Source organism: Eurypyga helias, unplaced genomic scaffold (genome assembly GCF_000690775.1).
Source record: "Eurypyga helias isolate BGI_N326 unplaced genomic scaffold, ASM69077v1 scaffold13333, whole genome shotgun sequence".
In the NCBI taxonomy this organism is placed as follows: Eukaryota; Metazoa; Chordata; class Aves; order Eurypygiformes; family Eurypygidae; genus Eurypyga; species Eurypyga helias.
Window position 1 is genome coordinate 16,585 of NW_010243204.1, and position 18,889 is coordinate 35,473.

General features: G+C 39.7%; 1 protein-coding gene across 1 annotated transcript in view; it reads left to right on the top strand.

Moving 5' to 3' along the window:
• Positions 1–9,841: 9,841 nt before the first annotated feature.
• Positions 9,842–18,889, top strand: part of LOC104507893 (tyrosine-protein phosphatase non-receptor type 13-like) — a gene marked incomplete at its 3' end in the record, with an annotated part of 46,050 nt that continues 37,002 nt past the window's right edge. The window contains exons 1-2 of the mRNA XM_010149325.1: positions 9,842–9,956; positions 10,166–10,174. Of these exons, the coding sequence (XP_010147627.1) occupies positions 9,842–9,956; positions 10,166–10,174 (124 nt within the window). The remainder of the gene's footprint in view (positions 9,957–10,165; positions 10,175–18,889) is intronic.

The window sequence follows — 18,889 nt, forward strand, 5'->3', positions numbered from 1 at the left end:
CAGGCATCCTGATCACTTCTTCCCCCAGCTGTAGGGCTGCTTCAGAACTGTTCCTGACAGTTAGCAAGAACTCAGAATCAATCAGGGACGCGGTTGAGGAGAGTTGTATTCAGGAGACAGTCCATCTCCATCAGGAATTGTTTGTACTCATCAGCTGTTTTCACCAAGAGTTGTAAGCAGCAAAAACTGTGAGTGAGGATGTAGATCAACTTAAGGCATTTGGTAAGAAAGACATTGTACTGTTTGTAGCAGCTGATGAGCTGAAAAGAACACTTGCGAGGTGGTAACATTTAAATTGGTGGGGTTGTAGGTTTGGGTGGTTTGGTTTTTTAATTTTCATAGCAAAAAAAACCCCCACATACAAATGCAGTTTAGTAGAAGTATTGATGGGTGGGGTGATCTGTGTGGGGGTTGGTCAGCTCTCATATTGAGCTACATGTGTACTTCAACAAATAAATCCTTGCATTGTAGTGGTGCAGCTTCTTTGCTTGTATACACCTCAGGTAAAGCAGAGCTGGAGGAATCGGATGCAGATAAATACAATTTTCACACTTGTTCTGTTACTCTTCTGTTGTTGGATATTGTTTCTTTCCCAGGCAGGATGTATGAAGTAGCTGTTAGTATGAACTGTGCTCTGGTACTAGAAGTTTATTGTGTACACAAGTCATGCGCCCTGCTAGCAGATCACTTTCTTGTCGTGAGTATGTGGACGTGCTGCTGTCAGACTAAAGACACAGCAGAACTGTTTCTGAAACTCGTGTATTTCTCACGAGTGCCATCCATTAGACTGTTCTAACTATGGAGAAACTGTCTTGGTGCCATAGTAAAGGATCTGTCCTGCTAATTTCTTTTTCCAAAATGTCTGTTAGTCTAACATCCAAAGCTGACAAATGATATTTTTTTTTTTTTTCCCCTCAAACCCACCCTTCTCCCACGGGGGGAAGAAATCTGTAAAACAAAGCAAACCATGCAGTTCACCCACCGTAACGGCAGTAAAAGCCCTTTGTTGAAAGATTGGATGTGAATATGTAGGATTAAAATCTGATTTTGAAATGACACATGGTGGGGTCAGTCTGTATACTTGTTAAGAGTACATTGACTTTAACAGCAATTTGCAAATACACTACAATCCTAACACTTTTATTACTAGGGTAGGTGGGTCTTAAAAATTATTTTCCCCAATATTTAATGCATAAATGTAGCAGTATCATGACATTACTCTGAAAGTCTGCAATTTTCTGAGTTTAAAAAAAAGAAAAAAAGCTGTAAAGCTTCCTCAAGTTTACTTTCTCTTTCTAATGCCACATCTGGGAAGTTTGAGGACTTACTCTTGGCATATCATGCTTAGTTTCTTGCTGATCCAGTTGTGCTGCCTTCACTTCTGCTGGTTATTACAATGCTGCAAGGAGGCCTCGTACTGGGAAGAGGCTTTTATAAATCCGGGTGCCATTCTCTGTTACTGAGACTGGAAGAATTAATATCTAACAGAATCTGAACCCTTCAGTACTAGAGACTTTAATTTAGTAATATTCGTATCACTTCATTACCACAGGAGAGACCTTAAGCTAAGCTTGCAAAAACCCACTCTGGAGTAAGTTGATCCATTAGGGAAGTTATCTACTGAGCAATACTGGCTTAATTTGTACCTGTTAAATCAGTGACACTTATCTGTAGAGTCACTGAGTTTGTAGTTCATGGCAATTTATGCCTTGGTGTTAAATATTTGATCATTACTCTTAAACATTGGGGGCTTACTATAAAGGAAATCATCTTTGTAGTAATATGAAAAAGCAATTCCTCTGTACAGTTGTCACTTGCTCATCAGTGCCTTACTGTCTTGTAGATAGATACCTTTTAAAATGCCACAGATGGTGGGAAGTCATACTTACTGATTTAGAATAATGCTTCCGAGTGACTTCATGATATTTAAATCACATGCATGCTACTGTTTCTGCTCCTCTGACAACAAGTTTCCTTCCCTCTTCAGCTGTGTGAAGAGCTACAAGTGAATAAGGACAGGCTTCAGTCATGACCTTTCTATAGTATGTGAGGAATGTGTAGCTCTTGCATGTAGCCATGGACTAACCGCTGGGCTAAAGCTGGAGGTGCGTGCGTGGTCTGTCCTGGCTGTGGTGACGATGCGCGTTGCCCACATAGACCTACCTATGTTGTGTGCCCCGGAGTACTACATGAAGAACATTACTGTCACTGTGCACTGAAAAAAAAAGCAGTATGGAAGAATGCCAAGGAAGCAGTCTTTATTAAGTCTGCTGCACAGTCTGGAATTTGTCAGTTGTAAGTGAAGTTATATGATAGACAGTGCATTGTGCAGTTATGTTGTCAGTAGCAAGAGGTGTTTTGCTTGTGATTATTTCATGTCATTAGAAGAGTTTTATCTGTTATGTGTGAATAAGGGCGTGTTGGTTGATCTGCTATTTGAAAAGTGTCACTATTGTTAAGCTGTTTTGCAGTTCTGAAATTTCTGCTTTTCCATGTATAAAGCTTGTCTTCGTCACGGGTCCTCTGTTCCTACTTAGCAATTAAGATGAAAGTTGCAAGTATGAGAAATGCACCAAGGAGACGTGCCTCTCCGAGGCGGAGCAGATCAACAGCAAAATAAGGGAGTTGCCCAGGGATCTTATGCTGACAATTAAACTAAGAGAGGGATACAAGAGTCATGCCCCGATTTATGTGGATTAAGCTTACTTTGTAGTGATAATTATATACTCTTCTGAATACAATTTTAATATCAGATGTGAAACATCAGCTACCCTGATGTATAGAAGAACATTCTACAGTTGCCTAGAAAACATGACTTTCATGATTATTATATACATTTTGGACTGGATCTACTAGTTTGCCTTGCACGAAGCCTCAGATAAACAAGTTTATCTGGTTCTGGTGATAGAGACAGAAAAGCCTGGGAGGGAGTCAGCAATAACCCTTGCTTGTCTTCCATTGTGAGTTCAGTCCAATGCCAAAAGCTGATTTCTTTTCCACCTTCCAGGAAAGAAAGCACACACTTCTCGACTAAAATAAACACTGCTTTCCCTGGGGGCGAGAGCTAAGGTTCTCAATACGTCACTTTCTCCTGTCTTCCAGAGGTGGGAATACAAGACTGATTTAAAGTTCTGGAAGGAGAAATGCTAACGTCTCGTCTGTTACAGTGAGTGTGAGAGCATCGCTGTGTGCTCAAATAAAAGGCCAACAGTGCCCTGTATGTCTGGAATGTCCTCAGATTCTTTGTGTTTTATCACAGATTTGAGGTAGTTTCTGTTCCATTGCTTAGGAGGCTTGAGTTCAAGCAGCCTGCTATCAGTTTGAGGAGCAGATGCAACTTTAAAGACGTTTTCCTCTTACAGTGTGGGGATTGGCCCAGGAGCATGGGACTGTGTTGTTGGCATTTCATTCTGTCTGCATACAGGAGAGACAAAGAATGTGGAAGGAAAAATATGAGTGGAGGAAGCTGATCTATTCCGCAGCTAGGGGGGGAAGTTCTTGGGTGGTAATGCTAATCTCTGCTGACCTCCCCAAGATGAAAGAGTAAGGAATAGTGCTTATACTAAGATAATATTATCAGGTATTGAATGAAACACACAGAAATGTGTGTGCTTGTGAAAACTTAAATTCACATGATTTCTGGCAGCTATTTAGAGATATAAAAAAAGAACAGGGGAGACGGGATCTGCATCTTGTGGGGCTTTTTGTTACTGCTTTGTATCTGTAGAAGTGAAAAAGTGGTCATGGCACAAGGGTTTGTTTCATTATCCTGCAAGACAATAAACGAGAATAATGTGCAGTAATTAACTTCAGAGCAGGATTCTTATAAAAAAAATCTTTAAACAGTTGACTTGATTTGTTTGTATATTCACCTTGATTGCATGCTTGACTCGATTATTTGCAAATAATGCCTTATTTTATGGACAGTCTATGCAAATTGCACCTGCAGCTATAGGAAACCACATTGTATGTGCTTATGTGAAAGTAATATATCAAAGACTGCTGAAGCACAAACTTTCTAACTTGGCTCCAGGGCTCCACACAGTTTCAGCAACAGTATTATTGGGGATAAACTAATTGATAGATGCATTCCAGGTCATATTCAGGAGTGTAAGATGTGGGTCAATGTAAATAAATAGGATGGATGCCAGTATTCTGAAATTACAGGGCATGGTAATAACTCCAAATGCTTAGGTTCTAAAATGGGAGAGGCCAGAATTCCAAAAATGTTCAGGTATAGCTCCAGTTTGTTTTCACTGGGATTTGTGCATATTGAGTGCTTTTAGAAAGCCCCTCACACTCAGTGAGTGCTGAATAAAATGTGAGTGTTTTATTTTTAGGAAGCTAATCATGGCTTTAGAAAAGTGAATTCTAAGACGTTCTTTTGGCCAGAATTGTCTTGCTAAATGTGCTTCTGCTCTCGGGCATTTGTATCTACAGAGTGTAGGTTGAGAAAGGGCTCTTTGCTTGTCCATTAAGAGAAAAGTACTATTTAGAAATTACCACTTTTTGCCTAAGTATGCCTGTGGAGCAAAGGGGCAGTAATGCACCTATTCAGGACAGATGAAGTCAGCTAGCAGTGTTTTCTATGGGAGAAATAAGGTGTTTTTGTTAGTTATAGAAAATCTTTTCGATGTATGTAAACCCTTCTTGCTATCTCTCTTCTTGGTTTAAATTTTGCCAAAGGGTAAAAACAAATACCAGAGTATTTTATGTGATAATCTAGAAACTCTACCACGGTTTATCTAACACTCACTGCTTCTAGCACACGTGAAAATAACCCAACCTACAGAGTGCAAGGCCAGACCGTGTTTCTTGGCAGTGTATTCCAATGGAATATCAAATAAGCATGAAATACTCCAGGCATCTTGGTTAGCTGTTGTTAAAGCGCAGCTTTTCACTTAAGGTTTTGGTTCTGAAGTTGCAACATGGGGAAAAATGCTGATGCAGAAGGTAAGGAAAAAAGCAAGGGATGTGTATAACCAAAACATAAGCAATGGTTAAGTTGTAGCAGTTTATCCTTTTGACTTTCAGTCTGATTTTAGGAACTTTTTGACAAAAATACTGATACTGTCTTTATTAAACACAGTTATAGCAATAGCTTTTAAATATTTCAGCTAACAAGAGTTCAATAAAATCTGGAAAGAATAGGCCATTAAACTTTTCCTAATTGGTTACTGCTGGAGACATCCATTTAAAATGCGTAAAGAAAAAAGTTGGTGGTTGGGAGAAATGAGAATTTTGAACATTTAGCTTCTGTGCTGCATATAAAAAAAACTAGGAAGTGAGGTGTTTTGAAAACTTTGCAGATTGTTGGGGGGGAAAAGTATATACCTTGCAAATAGTAATTTTGACAGTGTTACTCGGGGGTCTGCTCCTGCTCTGCTTTCCTTCATACCTTGGACTGAGAAGTTTCAGGCTGCCTTGTGCACCACGTTGGCACTGCCTGTGTGTTCCATAGGTGTTGGGTTTTTAACAGCTGTGGTTGGGATTGCGGAGTGTAGGTGCAAGGAGGTTACTGAGCTTGCTTTACAGGGAAGAGACAGAGCTACCCATCCCACTCGCCAGGGAGTGTATAAGCTGTCGGCTTTGGAGGGAGGAGCTGGCAGTTGGTCCTCATGAGGTAAACAGGCTTTTTAAAGGAAGTGTTTGAGATCTGGGAGAGGCCTTTGGCTTAAGTGGCATTCTTTCTTGGGACTGAGCTGCCTGTATGGCTTTGGGCTGAATGGCGTGGAGAGTGAGAAATCACACTCAGGGCTTGTTGATACAAATGATTTACACCTGAATTTACTCTCTTGTCCTGGAGCGAAAAAGAGCTGCCTCCACATGATGCAACTCCTTTCCTGTGGAAATTGCACTCCTCTATGGTCTAGGATAAATTCTGTCCCATGAGCAACCCAAAACTCCTGTTCATGTCTATGCTTCTCCAGTGTTAACTATTTCATTTGTCCCCGGTCTTCCTACACTGTGTTGTGCTCTCTGTGGGAATGTCCCTTTATGGATGTTCTGTGGCTATGATCTTTTGAGGTTTTTGAGCGTATGGGGAATCCACACCTTCATGGTTCATGCTGAGTTCATACCACCTAGCCCTTTGACGTGCCTCCGGATCATGACAGCACCCGGATTTCTCACTTTGTGAAGTGAGGTGCAGAAACAGGATGCACTTTGCTTTGTAAGCCTTCCCATCCCATCCAGCTAAGTGGTGGTGTTGGCTTCATGTTAAGACGCCACTGTAATGCTGTCCCAAGGAAAAGGAAGTGAACTCGTGCACAGAAGACAGCTTTCAATCTGTCTGTGTAATCTGCCTCTGTTATTGCAAGGAGGGAAAAGAACAGGGCACAGGATGCCAGGACAACCTTTCTTGCTTACCTTAAATGAAGAGGAGATAGGGAGAGGACTCATGGCCCTGACAGAAATCTGAGAGTCCTTTGAGAACTCTGTCAGTGCGTCTAGATTTCTTTGCCCGTCAACTTGATACCATGAAAAATACAGGGACTGCCAGGAGCATCTTTTGAAATTTGAAGCAGACTCGTTTGTACCGTTAGTACAAGAGAAAAGTCTTCATTTTAGTTGCAGTTTTGTATTCTGTTTTTTCAGGCCTATTCACCTTTTCTGAGGTCCACTCACCCTCTCTGCTTGGATTAGCCTCTCTTTGCTCAGTTTAAATCAGCTGAAAGTTTATCCTCAACAGAGAGCTAGCTCATCTTTACTCTGTCTTCTCTTTCCTGCATTTTAAGAGGTTGCTGTTCTTAGTCTGTTGTCCCCTGTTGCTGTCACCCACTTCCTTTCTCTGAGTTCTTAGCCATGGGAGTTTAAGTATATATTTTAAATAGCGATTAATTTCAATTGGCAAAGGAATGTTACACAACTATGTAGCCATGGATGTAACTGCAATTAGAGGGCTAAGATGTGAAGATAAACATTCTGTATATTTTTGATATGATATTCTACAAAAACTTTGTGGGTTTTTTCTCTCACATATCAGTTACTTGGTACTGTCATTATGTTGCAATTTATCAAAATGTTCGGGCATTACACAAAACAAAAGTTGATGTATGTATTGAGCACTTTAGCTTCTGTGTTCACAAAGGAGCAGACACTGTCGAATGCTCCCAGAATCTAGTGAGACAGCAAATTGGGAAGAATTGGGCTTTGCAAACATTATCATTCCTACAAATCTCTCCTTTCTCCTTATGAGAAACATCCATCGCCAGCAAAGTGATTGGGAGGAAGCATGCTGTGAGCCAGGGACTCTCACTGTCTGCTTCATCATGTAAAATTAATTGTGCCTGGCTGCTAACAGGTGGCTTGTGCAGATGGAGAACTCATAACCAGTGTGTTGGCCTGCTCTTTCTTGTGACAGGCATGGGATGCAGCTTCAGGGTAGTTTTGAGGAAGAAAAGTTACCCATAAGTTACTGAACCAGCATCACTGAGAGTCCCACTCACATCCTGGCTCCTGCCATTTAGCACGTGGCTGTGTTTGTAAGGATTGACGTTTTGTTGTATTCTGCTTGGGCTTTTGAAACCGGTTTGAAATGTTTTAGGTTTGGTTTTACTTGCCAAGCTACTGCCATCTGCAACGCACAAGCAGATTCTGTTGCTTGCACTGCTACAGCTGAGGCCTGCATGGCTGGGTGGATACTCGTACACTTCTTACTGTCATCAAGAAATTGTTTTCTGTAGGATTCTTTTACTGTTGATGTAACATGTTTGGGAGTTTGAGCAGACAAACTTATGCTCTCTGTAAAGATGTTAAATAGGGAGTTGGCTTAGATCTGCTGCAGAACAGTCCACACTAATCATAGCTGAAAGGAATCAAGATTTTACAGGATAGGGGGAAAAGATGAGTGGCAAAGAAGGATTGGGTGGGGGAGGATTTTTGCTGCTTTTATGCTCAGCGTATGTCCTTTAGAATATTTAGCACCAAAAGTTTTTGTTTGCAGATCATATATTTTTTTAGTCCTTAGGAGAAGATGAGACCTTTTAATCTGAATAATCCACTTTGATTTTACATGTGCATACTGAAATTTGAGATAGTGCCATGAAATCACAAATTTCCCTGGAATAGATGATAGACCAGGCATACTATGCCCAGTGTAGGTGAATCTCATGCTGAAATGAAACATTTATCCCTGGCTTTCCATCCGTTTATTGCAAGTGTTGGTCTCTAGCTTTCCATTTTGAATGGTGTATTTATTTTTTGTTTTGGGGATTTGGGTTTCATCTTTCTTTTACATGTGGTCTGGAGATGTTTTCCCTTACATTATTTTTTCATGATGATGTCTGAATATTAATTGTTGAAAATATATCTGGCTTAGTAAATATGGAGAATAATCAAATACTAAAATCTGGCAAGCTGTGAAGTAAGCAAAAATGGGCTATCTGTGATTACAATTCAGCCAATAATGTAATTTTTCACCAGCGTAGTACAGGATTCTAGCTGAAAAGGCTCTGGGTAATACTTCAAGTACCTTCAAAGCCTATGTTTTCGGCTAGAAACTGCAGGCTATTTAGCCTTTTATACTGCCATTATATGGGTATGAGCCTGGTTATCTGGAAGTAAAAAAATCATGGAAGGTACGAAACTGCCTAGACAGTTGGAAAACTAAATATAAGGCCTAAATCAGCCTGTCCTCCTTGTAAATTGTTAGATTAGTATCCATGAGTGTGCATCTGAGCCAGGATGGTATGCTGACAGGGAGGCTCTGGCTAGCTGATGGAAGAGGGGGGCAGGAACCTCCAGCAGTACCATTAGGCCATCTCAAGCTGTTGATACCAGTTACTGATCCTGGGGATAAACATGCATTGCTTGTGGAACTGTCTTTTCTATTTCCAGCAGCAGCTTTGGAGCCTTTGAGACCCAAGAAACGCGTCACTGATGATTGATGATATACCTTAGGCTTTTACTGTAGCTCACTGCCTCAAGATTTTGTTCTTGGGGCTTTGCAGAGAAGCAGAGAGAGAGAGACTGCAGCTGTGTCTCAGCTGGAAATATAAATTGGCATGAGTGCTCAATCTGAGAATAGTTAGTGTCCACAGAAAGCTGACGCAATTAAGCAGACACATGGTTTATTTGCTCCAGAGCTTACACAAATTATGAAACTTTGACTTTGAATAGTTAATGATGCGTTCTTCAGATTTCAAATTGGTTTAAACAACTGAATATCGTATTGTGGTATAAGTGATAATGGTTTAACTCTGAAAAAATATTAAGGCTGGGGAAGGAAGTCTTTATTTGTTTCTGGGGATGTAACACGTGGAGTGCTCCTAATGGTTTTACTTTGTTTTCTTAAATGTATGAAGAAGCTGAACAAAGGCTATAACTATCAGTTCCACAGCTAGCTTGCTTGCATGTTTGCAGGCAGTGCTGCTTATTATTTGGTCATGAGACAATACAAGCAGCCCTGTGAAAATACATTGGAAGAAGAGCTTCCTTTTCTAACCGCAGCTTGACTGACTTAAACCTGTCAAAATAATGTTAATAGCCGATTTACCGTTAATAAACCTGTAACTACTAATCATTCTGTCACTCTTTTAAACAGAGCCCATAGCATACAGACTAATGCCAGCTGGTTGAGTTTATTGATTTAGTAGCCTACAGTATTAATGTGGCTCATTGTTGTCTCGACCCAAGTGTTTCTTCTTTGTAATAACAGGTGCTCAGTGTTCTTTATTGTCATGGTGAATGTTTTGTGGTATTCATATTTGATGGGTTCTATTAATTTAGGGAATTTTTGTGACTGAGAATTGAACATGGCTTACTACTCTTCGAATACTGCGTACAAGGAGAAAATAAGTCTGTGTATTCTTAAATCAGTCTATCTTATTTCACAGGTAACATGCATGTATCACTGGCAGAGGCTCTGGAGGTTCGGGGGGGGCCATTGCAGGAAGAGGAAATATGGGCTATTTTGAATCAAAGTGCAGAGAGCCTTCAAGAACTATTCAGAAAAGGTAAGCGTTTTTGAAGACTGGTATATGCAGAACTGGAAACAGTTATGTTAACATGTCATGTAAGTAAACTCCCTTGCTCTTCATAGGTTCTAAACCCAAATAATAGCTTCTTTTACGTTATATTTGGGTAAAGTGCCTAGCTGCAGCCCAGCACAAAGGATGCTTTCAACCATTGCTTAACGTTCTGTCAGGACCTGTGGCACATTCAGTTTCATGTGGTGACAACCTCAGTTTCGTAGGAAGTTACCACACAGTCTTTGCATTATTTTAGACTCATTGAAATGAGATAGAAATGTGTGAGACCACTGGAGCACTTAGGCTCTGAAGGGGATGTAGGAATGGGCACAGTACAGTGAAGTCATGACTAGTCTGTTCTGAAGAGATTTAGCCTCCAGTGAGGCAAAAGTGAGCCACAGAAAGTTTGATTGGAGGGCTAGGTGGTATTCCTTAGAATGCAGTTAGCGAGACACAGATAGCTACTGAGTGGAATGTGGTGGCTGCTTGGGCTTTAAAAGAATAGAAGAGTCTCTTCTCCTTCACTCTCCAACTTAGTAGGCTCTAAGTTGACCACCTGCAATATTGATATATATATATATATTTCGTATATGCTACGTATAATTTATATATATTATATATAAAGCACTGCAATGTATATGTATATAAATAAAGATTAAATATTTACTATATTTTATGTAGATGATACTGCAGTACTGTTTTAGCACTAGATTGAAGTATGGAACCCTTCTTCTTCCTTATGTTTTCCTTTCTTTAAAATCTACAAATCCTTAAGTACCTTCCCCTGCTTTTTTGCTTTTATATATATAAAAGCTTAAATCAAATATTGAACTTGGGTGACATCTTTAATCTGGCCTCAGAGTGTGTTTTCCCATGATCCATCTTAGTATTTCAGCAAATTTGTGGAGATCATCTCTGTATGTCTAAGCTTACACAGTTTTACTCAGGAACATCAAAAGCTCACGCTTTGAAAATAGCCATTGTTTTGCCACATTGCTGTGCAAGGGGCACATATTCGTTATTGAGGGCAAAATCTGTTGTTTGCATGCATTTGTCTTACAGTTTCATCAAGATTCAGTAATTAAGTTGTTGTGGGGGTTTGGGTGGTTTTGTTTGCCTTTTGGGTTGTGTTGTTGTTGTTTTTGGGGGGTTTTGGGGGTTTTTTTTTTTGGTTACGATTTGGTTTAGACAATCTATCAAGTCAGACACGAAAGTGAAGTATCTGTTGGATACTTCACAAAGACTCCAAAGGCTGACGTCAGCAGAAACTACCACATGCCTATTGATTTCTGATAGACCTTAACTTAGTTGATAAAATTTCATATTTATAATACTTCTCTGAAGTATTTTTTGGTAGGCAAATTATGGGTAGTTTTGATATCCTGTACAGATTTTCCTTTTTACCAGCAAGCTGGCAGCCCATGCATGGTAAGAAGTGTTCTGTATTAGGAATGCTGAGTTTATGGGTACAATTTCATGGACTGTCCTGTCCCTCTGCTCCTTGTATTGCAAGAAAGGGAAAGCTGACATCTTATTCCTTTCTTTGTTTTGTCTCAGAAGGAATCAGGTGAATGTTGTGGTTTTTTTTTTTTGTTTGTTTTTTTTTTTTTAGGGGGCAGGTGGTTGAAACCAAGTGAGATCTTGACTAAAGAGAGATCTTGAATAATTAGAGGTACACTTTACAGGAATCAACACACGGAGCTCCATCTTGAAGTCCACCTGAAAGTTCACAGTAGCATGAATACATAGTAGTGAAACCACTTAAGATACTATCCTAGGTCTAAATTCTTTTCAAGAAGGAAGTCTCCACTGAAAATAAGAACTCACTCTTTCTTGCCCCGAGAGTAGTGCAGAAAAGTGTTACTGTAATTACTGTGAAGGCTGCATGGAAGCATTGGGAATGAGAATACAATTAGCCCTCCTTCAGAGGGCCGAGTACTGGAAGATGAGTGCACAAAAAGAAAATCTGCCCCAGGACTTGTGGTGTGTGCTTTTAAGGTAGGGGAATGCTTACCAGCCAAGACTGTCTAAGGTGGCAGCAGCTCCTGGTCCTACTTCCTGTCAGTGAAGACCAAAACACAAACTCGGATAAAATCAGTGCCAGAAGAATCTGTCTCTTCTTAGAGATGAAGCTGTTTTATTGAGTTGTTTTTCTGCTAGTTCAGGAAACTATTTTCAGTAGCATGCTATTAATTAACCTGGGATGTAGCCCTGTGGTAAAATACACTTCAAGAGCCACCCAAATGAAAGAGTTTTACTGTGTAGCTAAGGTTGACAAAGGCAATCTAATTCCTTCTAGCAAGATTAAGATAACCAGACAGTCTTTAATGAAGATTTGGCGCTTTGCTAAGGGAACAATCTAGAAACCTTTTTTTGGTCATCTTGAATATCTTCTGTGCTGGCTTGTAAAGATGTGTTGCAGAGGTGCAGGAACAGAGAATGCAGAGGTTCCTGTAGGCTTGTTTAACTCCATTTTGTTCTTTATTTCTGAAGGTCTTATCCTGTTTTCCTTGGTCAAACTTCAGACTTAGCATACAGCATGGGAGAGTTTTTCTAAGGCAGAGGGTGAATTTCCAAAGCTTTTCAGAACTGACCAATTGCTCGTGGTCAGGGGGCAATGAGGCAAGGTTACAGCATGCTCAGCTCTGACCTGTCTCAGAGACGCTTGTTTCTTTGACCTTGTGTAGCTGTGGAGTCCTTGGACGTTTTGTTCTGTAACAAAATCCTAAGCTTTGAGCACTTTCTATATTAAGTTTCTTTAAAAAAATAGTGTTCAGTGGTCTGTGGTCCAACTGTTTTGAAATGAGGGGGACAAAATGTCATGGAAAACATAAATTCTGAAATTGCTAGCTGTTGGCAACCTCCCTGCACCAAGCCAGCAACCACACACACTTAAAGGAATTACCAGCCCAAGTAACCATTTATTTATGTAATCCTGGTAGAGTTTTGGTAGCTTGTTTGAAGTTGAGAATCCTTGCTATTACTCCATCAACTGAGAACGTGTCCTTCCATTAATTTTTTACTTAAACTAGTTTCAGGAAATTAGAGGAAAATGCCCAAAACAAGCCTCTGTTAGAGATTTGGTGATTTCTTGATTTATACAAGTTCTGCAAGTCTTTCAGTGAATCTAGCTTATCCATCAAAGCACTGAATAAAAGCAGCACAGAATGAAAATTCATGCCTTGAGTGGCTAGTCACATATCATACCATGACTAATTCAGTGACTGATACAGAAATGTGCCGATTTTTATGCCTATCTGTATTTACTGTTCTAACAGGTGTTGAACTCTTACAACGACTGAAATCAGTGTTTAAAGCAATGGAAGTTTAGAATGAAATGCCCAGTTGCTAGTCACTGATGCAGAAGGTGGACTCTGGTAGCTGTCTTGTCAGCATATTACAAGCTGTTAAATGGAGGAGAAAGACAACCTAGTGCTCAGTTGCAGATCTGACATCAGTTGTACTAGTGATGTTGAGATTAATCTGGAGATTTGAAAAGGCCGATACCAGACCTGCCCTTCTCTTACATCTGTTTAATTATCTGCAATAACTATTTTGTTGTTGAAAGGGTGTATCAGCTGTTTCAGACATGCTGTATCTTGCACTTGGTACTCCGAGGTCAAAGGAACAGGTCTTTGAAGCGAAGTATCTCAAATGTGAGCATGTAAGTGTAAGGAGCATGCTGTGCTCTCTGCTGCTGAGGGTTATAAACCAGGCACCCCTCTAATTTGGTAGGTTTAACTGGAAAAGATTTATCAAAGCCTGAAAGTGGGAAAGAAAGCCACTCCTATGCTGAAGCGTGTATTTAGGATTCTGAAAAGAGTTAGACTTTATGTTTCAAGACTTGTTTAAAAAGGAGGGGGAAGAGAAGGGGAAAAAATTAGTCTGATAATAGAAAGGCAGGTTGAGCCAACAAAGAGTACAAATTGACTGTCTTGCAAATTTGTATATGGGAAACAATTTTTGTTTCCCCGTATACGGGAACCCTCATTTTCCAGTCACTTCTTGCTGGCAGGTGTTAAATGACTGTTTTTTTCCCTTTGCCTGTAACTCTTGAGGAATGGTGGGGTTTTTTTGTTTTGTTTGTTTCACCTCTGGTAGTATTTGGTCTTTTGGTTGCTGAGAAGGAAAGAGAGAAGGCTGATCTTTTTCCTCCCCCTGCCCCTCAAGTGAGGCTGGGTTACTACTTCTGCTCTTTCCGTAACACTCTGCTGGATGTGGTCAAAGTTATAAAGTGTAATGTGGTGGTGTGCTGACCTGAGAACATCTCAGGAACAACGTGGGTGATTTCAGAGGCTAATTGTTCACCCTGTTTTCTTGCTGCACTATTCTCAGAAAAGACTACATTTCAGTTAGCCTCTTGCTGCGTGCTGCGGTTTCTGAGTAGTTCAGTATCGCATCAACACTCTCTGCGCGGTCCATCCATTTGTGCCCCAGGTAGAGGGAGCAGAAGTGCTGCAATGCCACTTCCTCCTCACACCAGGCGTGCGGGGACGTGCTGCACCAGCTCAAAGGCCTTAGCAGCCTGAGTGCTGGCATAATCCTGGCCTGAGCGTAACAATCTTCAGGTTCCTTTGTGTTAAGAGAAACCTTGTTTGTCTCAGTGAGGGCCATAGAGCAAAGCAAAGAGGAAGATGAGACTAGTGTTGAAAACCTTGTGTAGTAATTTTTGGGGTGGTTCTGTGCTTTCTAAGGTATTTCTTTTGTGTCCTGAAAGAGCTGAACTGACCGGATTTGCTAATGGCTGCGGAGAGAAGTAGGAAAAAAACCAAAACTGAAGGAGTTTGAATTGTGTGTCTGGTTTGGGAATTTGAAATTGCCTGCTGTCAGTATTGCAAAATTGGATTCATTTTAAATTGCTACCTGAACCTGCTGTCTCTTATAACATGCTGGGATGTTTTTGTTTTGGTTTTTTTTTTTTCATCTTTGGCTACTTGTATCCTGTTAAACCATGTTTTAAGTCTTCCATTTGTTTGGCAGATGCCATGTAGCTGAAGATTATTCCAGTTTTTATTGCATTTAAAACCAGTTCACTCTCTCACTTTAAGTAAGACCACGCTATTTATCTCTGGCTTGGCACTGGTCGATAAACTGTGCTCTCACAAGTGTTTTGTTACCCGGTTGCATAGTTCTGGAGTTAACTCAGAAGGCTGGCAGCTCCAGTGCAGCTGAAAGGCTGCTGGATAAAAAGTTGACCAGGAGCCATATCCTGAATTCCAGTGCTTTTAGAAAGAGGAGTTTGTATCTCTCGTTTTGTTTTGTCATTTTCTTCTCTGTTTTTGGGGAGCATGTTTCCCTTACTGCTCTTATAAATTCTTCTGACAGCCTAAACAGAAGACAACGTGAGTATTAGGACCAGGAACTAATTTCTGTTGTGTTCCTATGGTCCCTAGTTATTTGATGCGTTGCATCTTCATTACTCTTTTTTTTTTTTTTTTCTCTCCACCCGAGGGTGAGAGTAGAATTACTTAAAAATATTTGTCGTTGGTTAAATCTGCATAGTAGGAGCTTGGAGACTGTTCTTTTGGTTTGAGATGCATGCCTTAAGGGAGGAAATGGAGAATGAGTTATTTTGTTCTCATCCTTTGTAACGGTAGATTAGATTCCCAAAACTGTGATGTAAGTAGTATGATCTGCTATATTAGTTAAAAGCTACTAAACCAGGAAGCTAAGAAAATGTCAGCAAAACAAAATCAGCCCTTTTTCTAAACATAAAATTAACCATGTTCATTATACATTGCTTCAGATCATGGAGATGATAGACTGCGGACAGGAGTATTTTATGGGGATCAATAAATTCAGTCTCTATATCTGCAGGGGACAAATGCATGCTCCAAAGTTGGTTTAAATTAATATTGGGAAGACTTCAGGCTAAACATAAGAGGTTTTATTTTTTTGGAAACTAAACTGTGTTTCTGTCTCTTTTTTTTTTTTCCTGTAGCACGTTTCAGAATATGAAGAGTTCATATGTATTGAAAGTCTTTGTCATACAAAATACTAAGTTAAGGATAAAACCTCCACATTATTTAAAGTTCCTGACTTGGGGCTCTTAGGCAGAAATCTTATAATATTTTTAAATGTTTATTTTTTTATATCAGTGTTGTATACACACAGAACTAGTAAAAAATCCCACTGGTACCAGCAGGATTATTTTTGGAAGTTGATGGCCAACTAAGGGCATCCTTCTAAAAATGTTTTCCTATATAATATTTTCTTATGTACGTATAATAGGAAGGATTTTTCCATCTTTACATTTATTTTGTTTAGCATCTGAACTTACTGCCACAACAACAAACAGCAGTTCTCTTTTGTTTCAGAGGGGCTGTCATTGCAGGTATAGTGCAAAATGCCATCTTTTGGCGCTTGGAGGGACCGATAATGTTATTTTCATTCTTAATTACAATTTTATTTAATGCAGTTGATTGAAGTCTTGTTTCACTACTTTTTCTGTAAGTGTCAAACTTCTTGCTGGGGGAGTTTAAATTTATATATTTGACTTAATTTTTTTCCCCCACAATATGAGATACTTCTAAACTCCAGTTTTGAAGTTGGTCGTGCAAGAGAGGGTGTCTGTAGAGGTAATGTTGTCTGCTTTATGCCAGGTGTCTTGCTGTACACTGTGCTGAAACCATGATCTTGGACAAGATTATTTTTACAACTGTATCGAGCAGATACTTGTCATTGCCATTAAAGAGAGTGATTCCAGACATAAATCATGTTGTAGCTAGGGATCAGTTTGATTGCTGTGGAGAAGAGAAAATGTGTACTGCAATGTAAGAATTGGCAAATAACGTCTGCACAAAATCTAGAATATCTTCTTGTGACCAAATTTACAGCTCAGGAAGTTTTCTGTTTGTTGGCTGGATTTTATTTTTTTATAACACCTTGATAAATTCCATATTTGGAAGTATTTGAAGTCACACTGGAAGAGGTCTAGAAACAGAAAGATTCTTGTACAGCTTGTTAGTTGAGCCATATGTTTTATTTAGTTTAGATTATATTGGCGTTGGTGGTTCAAGTAACATATTGCCTTGTCCTCTGCAATTTTACCTACTGAAATAGGATAGGCAAACTCCTTGAGATCCTGCCTGTCTTCTGCCTCTGAGAGATATCATCATGTATGGTTTTGTGTTTGGGTGTTTCTTTTGGGTGTGGGGGTGAGGTGTTGGACTACTTTTTTTTTTTTTTTTTAATGTGGCAGAGACCTCTGGTTTCCATGGGGAGCTCAGCCAGTATGTGTGAGAGCTTAAATTTGTTTAGCCTACGTGATCAGAGATATCAGCCATCAATTACCTATTTCTTTTGGATCCAGAGAAGAAAGCCAGAGCAATGACATACACTCCCTTGAGGCAAGACGACTGAGCCTCTCTTGTATGTCCTAAAAAACAGACCAGGTGGAAACCCAGTTCTGCAGTGTGAATCCTAATCTTGTCCTGCTGACTTTGAGCAAAACACACTAGCATTTTAAAATCCATTAGAAGAACTGTAGCAAAATCCTTTGGCTCTCAGGTGATTAAACAACTTGAAATAACTAGTTGAAGTAGACTCTGTAGGATCTTTGAATTTTAGAATGCTTGTTGTCCTCAATGGTGTCTCTTTCCTTTTTAAGGCAAAATTCTACATAGCAATTTGAGGTATGTTCAGAGAAAGGTGTATGTTAGACTGAAAAATTAATTATGGGGTTCTCTGCTGAATGGCATCTCTTGCACAGATCAGTAGGAGGGGAAGTTTGCTGTGTCAGGATTTGAAAGTTGAAAACGTTTTTCTGGATAATTGTACTTTCAAGTTAATCATATAGTTTTGCTTTGGTATCACACAATGTAGAAAGCCTGAAAGCAATTTCTTAGTTTCTTTTGGAGGAAGGGGAGTTGAAGAAATGGAAGGACTTACTTGGTCTTACATCTGATACCTGAAACCAGTAATTTAATACATTTCCTAGGAGATTGGAAATATTCTAGATTACCAGATAATTGACCAGGCTAGGAACCAGCACTGTAGGAACATCCGGAGCTGACAGGAGAGTAGAAAATGTTAGTGGTGGAGCTGAAGGAGGAAATTATTATTCTGCTGTTGTTACTTACTATGTAGAGAGAAAAGAAAGGCTTATCCTTCAAATGTGTGTTTCCTCAGATCTTGGATACATCATGTAACAGAGCAACTGCCTCTTTGCTTAAGGAAAAATAAGTTAACTTCTTTTTTTACTTAAATAAAAGCTTATGCCTCCTGCAGTGAAACTCAGCTGATATACTGTTTGAAGTGTAGAAAAAAAATATTTTGACTCAAGGAAATTGTCTTTTTTTTTTTTCCTGCCTTAGTTAACTTCTATGTTCAAGGTAGATTTTGGGGTTTAACACCTTCCCCTATGGGTGAGGCTTGTTTCTTCCACCCTTCCTCCCTGGGCGCTTTTTTTTTTTTTTTTAGCGGGCCTGTGGCCAGAATTTTGACAGCAGTATTATCTGACATCAAAAACTGAGCTGGTAAATTGCATATTCATGGTTTAGGAAGTTTTCTTTGTCACTTTTGCTTCTCCGATTTCAGTGCTTGTTTTGCTATTTTCAAGTATTATTTGCAGGGTTTGAATGGGCGATCGTACTAAGGCTTCAGGCTTACACCTTGCCTGCTTCCACTGCTGCCTAGAATTATTCTTCCTTTTTCACTATTGACATTTTTTTTCTTTAGACTAAAAAAGACTTCTGTGCCCCAAAACTTTTCCATATTGTCCAATTCTATCTGCTACTCTAATAAGGAGTATTAATACTCTCTAATAACTTTGTCTTCTCTTTTCAGATCATTGCTGCTGCAGCAGTGCTGTATTAGTATGGCAGTTATTAGAAATATGCATACATCTGTAAATTTAACCTCTTTAACTCTTTCAGCACCTTGGTTGCCATTGATGTTATTAGGGAACTGGGCATTCC